The following is a 6,189-nucleotide window of genomic DNA, read 5'->3' on the forward strand; positions in this document are numbered from 1 at the left end:
TTACAGGCAAGATGTTATGCATACACAACCACAGAAAATTAATAATTTTTGGCAATGTGTCTATCTTCCATATCCACTGCCCTTGGAAAGTAACATCAATTTGCTAGGATCCATTCAACCATGCATAGGCAAATTTTGTAGTGAACTCTCCATCCTTAGAAAACTTCCACATAATAACATCTTCCCCTTTTCCAACCAGCTGCCTTGGGATAGCTTTAATCCCATCCTTAATACTTGCCAGTAGCTCAAAGGATAAAGCTTCCCACTACCACCCCTGCACCGAAATAAGAAGCAAATCTGACAACTTCATATCACCCTCCCTCTGAGTCAAAGGGCCTTCAATCAACTCTCTCAATGAGCTTCCCCTTATCCAACTATCCGACCAAATATTAATTCTTTCTCCATTCCCAACCCCCTAACAAATGCCATCAGCAAAGGTCTGAAAACCAGCCTTGATAGCTCTCCAATTTGGAGAACATGGCAGCTTATCTGGATCTTTAGCTCTCATTCTATCAACTGAGCAATACTTCCTTAAAATTACTTTAGCCCATATACTTTCTTTTTCCTGATTCAGCCTCCAGTTTAGCTTGGCTAATAATGTCAAATTCTTAAATTTAGCAGCTTGAATCCCAAGGCCTCCCTCTTCCTTCGGCCTAATAATCTTATTCCAACCAACCAAATAAAGTCTTCTCTTTTCACTTGTTGATCCCCACAAAAAGTCCCTATTAATTTTGTCCAACTTTTCACAAAGATGAGTAGGAAGGGCAGTGGCTTGCATTACATAATTCGGAATAGTAGACATGACAGATTTCACCAACACATATTTACCTGCAAAGGATAAAAACCTAGCCTTCCAACCAGCCATCTTACTCATTATTCTCTCAACTATAAAATTCATCCTATTCCTTGGAACCCCTTTATGATTGATTGGAAATCCGAGGTAATTCCCAATATTAGCTGTGGCTTGAATTCCCAACCTTGAGCAGATTCCACTCTTTATTTCAGCTTGCACATTAGGGGAAAAGTAAATTCTTGACTTCTCCATGCTCACCTTTTGGCCCGATTCCTCACAAAATTCCTCCAACACTTCCGAGATAGCTTCACATGAATCCTCATCTACTTTTGCAAAAAGAATTAGATCATCTGCAAAAAATAGATGGGATATACCTATATTATCTCTCGAGGCTTTCAATGGTTTCCACACTCCCTCCATACATTTCTTCTCTATTAAGTGTCCTAAGTACTCTATGCACAAAATGAAAAGATACGGCGATAATGGATTTCCTTGTCGAAGACCTCGTGAAGGATTAAAAGCCTCCACTTCCCACCATTAAACAAAATAGACACCTTGGTGGAAGTGACACTACTCATTATCACCCTAATAAAGTTTTGAGGAAAATGGTAAGCTTGAAGAACTTTGTGAATAAAACACCATTTCATTCTATCATACGCTTTCTCCAAATCAACCTTAATGGCCATATACCCCTCTTTACCTTTTTTCTTATCCAAAGCATAGAAAAGTTCTTAAGCAACTAAGGCATTATCTAATCCTTTCCTCCTAGGCACAAAGGCTGTTTGGAAAGGAGACACAAGCTTATTAAGGTAAGGTCTTATCCTTTCCACTAAAATTTTGGAAACGATTTTATAGACCAAATTGCAAAGACTAATCAATCTATAATTGTTCAGAGATTCAAGGCTTTTGCACTTCGGAATTAAATTCACAAGCGTATCATTGAGGTGGTCCGGAACAAGACCATCCTTGAAAATAGCCTTCACCTCCTCACAAATTGATTTCCCCACCTTATGCCAAAAATGCTGATAAAAGCCAGCATGAAGACTATTTGGCCTTGGAGCTTTAAAAGGGTTCAAAGCCCACAAACCAATTCTCACATCTTTATCAGACACTTCCCTTCCCATCCAATTTCTTTCTTCTTTAGAGAGAAAGCAACCTGCAAATTTAGACACAGGAGAAAAACTGTGAGACATCTCCAAACCCGTGGAATAAAGTTTCTTAAACCCATTCAAAATATGCTCCTTCACCGCCTCTTCCTCAACTATCCATTCCCCCATATCATCCTTCAAACACCTTATTTTATTCCTTTGCCTCCTCACAACAGTATTTACATGAAAATAAGAGGTGCTTCGGTTCCCAAAGGCAGCAACATTAATCCTGGACTTAAGAGCCTAGAACTCCTTCTTGAAGCAAAATAGAGGAATACTCTTCAATAAGTTGATTCTCTAGTCTCATAAGAGACTCAGTAGGATTTTCAGCCAACGCCTTCTGAGTACCATTCAATCTGGCTAACACCCTCTTCTTTCTTGCAAAAAGATTTCCAAAAACCTCATAATTCCACTTCTTAGCCTTCCTAGTAAAATCTATAGTGGCCACTTTTAAAGGAACACCTTCAGGCCAAGCTTCTCTAACAATCCTATGGAAATCTAGATGAAGAAGCCACATAGTTTGAAAATGGAAAGGCCGCTCCAAACCATTCGCATTGGGTTTCCATAATTCAATCAAAATAGGATGATGGTCAGAAAAGGTTCTAGGGAGGTGAATAACAACCGCCTTAGGGTACAAAATTCTCCAAATTGGATTAGCAAAGCACCTATCCAATCTTTCCAAAATCAAATCCGAAATTTGCCTTTTATTAGTCCAAGTATATTTAGGGCCTGCAAACCCAAGATCAACAAAATTGCACGAATCCAAACATGCTTTGAACTCAAGGGCCCTATTTAAATTAATTTGATTCCCTCCAAATTTATCCTCCCCACCAAGCACTTCATTGAAATCCCCAATCATCAGCCAAGGACGATTATGCAATTGCCTTACCTTTTCTATGTTAGACCACAAAATTCTCCGTTCAACTAAACGAGGACTAGCATATATTGCGGTAAATAGCCATGTATCTCTTGTTCTGTTGCTGATAAAAGATTAACTTCCACATCCTTACTTCTCCACAGAATCCATAATCCACCCACATACCCAATAGTATCAGTGGTAATGAAACCATCAAATGGAAGCCCATCAATGATCTTCTCAGCTTTGCTACCCCCCACTCTAGTCTCTGTGATAACCATAATCGAAGGACGGTGATTCATAGCCATTTCAAACACCCCCCTCTTAAAATCCGGATTCAAAGCACCTTTGCAATTCCACATTAGAATGATTATCTTCACAAATTGACCCATAGGAACCTCAACACGACTAGGATTCATAGCTGCAACTTCCACCATACTCCATCCTAGCCTCTTCAACAAATCCTTCGAGTGCTTCCACTCCGGTTTCCATATCATCATGTACTTCAACATTCCCACCACATCTTCCCTGCAACTTATCAACACATTGCACTTCTCCACCGACATGAGAATCTGAATTAGCTTCAGCATTGGGTGGTTCCCCATTAGTGCCGTAGCCATACCCCTCTGGTCCACTAATTTCCTTTCCTGTATCAACTATCCGGATTCGTCAAAGTGAGGCACCACCGATGGCTTTCTCTACTTGCTCAAAGCTTCGAACTCCTCCTATGAAATTACTGGAATGTCCGTTATGAAGCTCCACCAAGGATTGGGAGTCAGACCCCATGTCGGATGATCCAGCGGTATTATCCCTATTTTGCGACTCTCCAGAGTGATTGGGAAGATATTCTTCCACGCCGGACCCATCTCCACATCGCACCATCCTAACTCCTTCGTTAGAGATGCCCTTATTTGAAGGATGACCTCATCTGGAACCTCTACTAGCCTGTTCTGGAGCCAAATCGCCCAGCCACACCTTATCGAACTGCTTATTGGATTGCTTCGACCCACTGGGAATCCCTTCATTCTCGCTGCGCTACAGATTTTTTGAAGATACAGCTCTCTGTGAAGAAGAAGAAGGGTGCTGTCTCTTCAAAGACTTATAGCCCTTCCCTCCATTAGATCTATTACTCCTTGTACCCGTGCTCGAGAAACCCATCTGATGCTTCCCATCAGTCCGTGTCACACCATCACTCTGTTTCGGACTTGACACATTGAACCTGACTTCCAGATTTCCCAAATCTCCATTCGGCGCTATCCCTTGGACAGAATCATCCCTCACGGCACGTGTATGATTAGACTGACTAGATAACACTCTTTCTTTAATGGCCTTGACTAAACTACCCTCTATGGTTTCCCCTCTTTGGACATTTATACCCTTCGGACTAACATCTCCCTTAATCTCACTCCCTAAGGGAGATCTGGACAGTCCATTCCTAACCAAATTCCTTTTCCTTGTAACCAACATCCACGGACCAAAGTTAGGATCAGATTTTTCTTCTTTACTAACCTGGTTCGGGCTTTTCTCTAATCCACTATCTTTTTGCTTATCTTCCTCCCTTAACTGGTTCGGGCTCTTCTCTGCTACACACCCACTTCTATCTTTTTCCTTGATCTGGTAGCAGCAGTTCTCTTGTTTGTGCCCAAGCCTCCCACATCAAAAACAAAGGGAAGAAATACCTTCATATTTAACTTGTTGCACCAACCTACCTATCCTGATGGATTTAATTAAGGGCTTATCCAGATCAATTTGTATACAGAGCCTTGCATAGCTTCCACATGATCCAGTGGCAGTGTAGGAATCAATGTGGAGCACCGGGCCAATAGCACTACCTATTTCCTTCAAAACTTCCATATCATAAAACTCAATAGGTAATTCAGGAAATCTCACCCACACAGCAACAGACGTTAGATTATCACCTGAGGCTCTGAAGTAAGGTTCCCAAGGCTTGATGGCCAAGAAGTGCTCACCAATAAACCAAGGGTCTCCATGAAGCACTTTATCATAATCATCTGAACAGTAAAACTTAATTAAGAAGTAATCTTTCTCAAGATTTACATAGTCCATCCTAGTTGTAGGTTTCCATAAGGCATTTGAAAAGTGAGATAGCTGAAACCAACAATTCTACCAAACACTTTCACTATCAAAGCCTTTGACCATGGGGCCCTAATACGAGCCTTGGTCTCCTTGGACAGCTTCACTTCCACCATCCCTTCAATGAGAGGTTCCACTTCTATATTTGACTCCTCACCATCGTCCCAGACATTATCCAACTTAAAGGCTTGCTCATAAGCTCCAGGAATGTCTCCCACAAGACTGTCTTTATAATTGATAATATTCCGTGGTGGGGTAAATTGCTTTACTCCAGTGCTCTCTTTGAACTTCTTGACACTGCATCCTAGCTCATCTTCTTCCTCACTCGATCTTGGGGGTTCATTGCCGTATTTAGCTTCCATTTTCTCTCCGTGTTGGGCTTTTTCTCAATGGCTCTAAAGCTCTCCAGAAAGTCACACAAACATTGATTTTAGTTTTTTTTATTATTATGTTAAAATTTTTAGTTTATTGCTACCTAATCTGTAGCGGGACCCATGAGTTAGAGTTTATATATGCGTTAGAAAAAAACATAACAGACCTCGCATATTGCTTGTAAAAGGGGGGGGGGGGGGGGGGTGGGGGGGGAAGTTTTTGTAGTATATAAGTGAAATGTGATAAGTGATAGCCAAAAAAGAGAGACATATATTGACCTTTCAATTGTCAAATGGACCTTTAAAGTGGCATAAAAATATTGCATCTAAAAAAACAATAAATATACCATATTTAAAATAACTAGAATGGACGGGGCATGTTCATAAAAGAAAAAAGAATGGACAGAGAACGTAAATTGTTGGAGGAGCTGAGATCAGTGGCTAGGGACGGAGCTAGAACTTTGAATTAGGAGGGGTAGTTTTACTGTTGGTTGTGTGCAATGATTTCAACCTTTAATTCTACTTAGTTGTTGAGATTTTTTTTTTTGGTAAGAACAAAACTATTTTTGTTTAGAATTTTTTTTAAAGGGCAGGGTTATTTATTTTGGATAAAATTAGTTAATTGAGCTTAATTTTGTTTTTAGTTTTACTGGTAATTTTTGTTGATGAGCTTTTATTTATTTATTTATTTATTTTTTTGGGCTTGTATATTTTGTTTTAGATTTTAGATCTATAAAATTTTTTATGGTCACTAAAATGAGGAAAATGCTAGAGCTGCAAGTTTTTATTTTTATTTTTTTTATTTTATAAATTACTTATGTAATAAGTGGTTACTGATAAGTAAAAAAATAATGTAAGTGGTGTGCTCATATGCAAACCAATAAGAATTTGCTACCAAAAAGGTTTGTAAAAATGTTATAAAAAAGT

At 39.6% G+C, this 6,189-nt stretch overlaps 1 protein-coding gene across 1 annotated transcript; it reads right to left on the reverse strand.

Annotated features, from left to right (window-relative positions):
* Positions 1-2,176: 2,176 nt before the first annotated feature.
* On the reverse strand, positions 2,177-2,800 carry LOC126704690 (uncharacterized). Its single transcript, XM_050403717.1, has one exon. The coding sequence runs from the start codon at positions 2,798-2,800 to the stop codon at positions 2,177-2,179; it is 624 nt and encodes a 207-aa protein (XP_050259674.1).
* Positions 2,801-6,189: the final 3,389 nt, after the last annotated feature.

This window comes from Quercus robur, chromosome 11 (assembly GCF_932294415.1).
Source record: "Quercus robur chromosome 11, dhQueRobu3.1, whole genome shotgun sequence".
Classification (NCBI taxonomy): Eukaryota; Viridiplantae; Streptophyta; class Magnoliopsida; order Fagales; family Fagaceae; genus Quercus; species Quercus robur.

What these genes read in the sequence shown, in the direction of transcription:
- LOC126704690 (XM_050403717.1), bottom strand. Translation starts at nt 2,800, where the DNA reads ATGATTGGGGATTTCAATGAAGTGCTTGGTGGGGAGGATAAATTTGGA.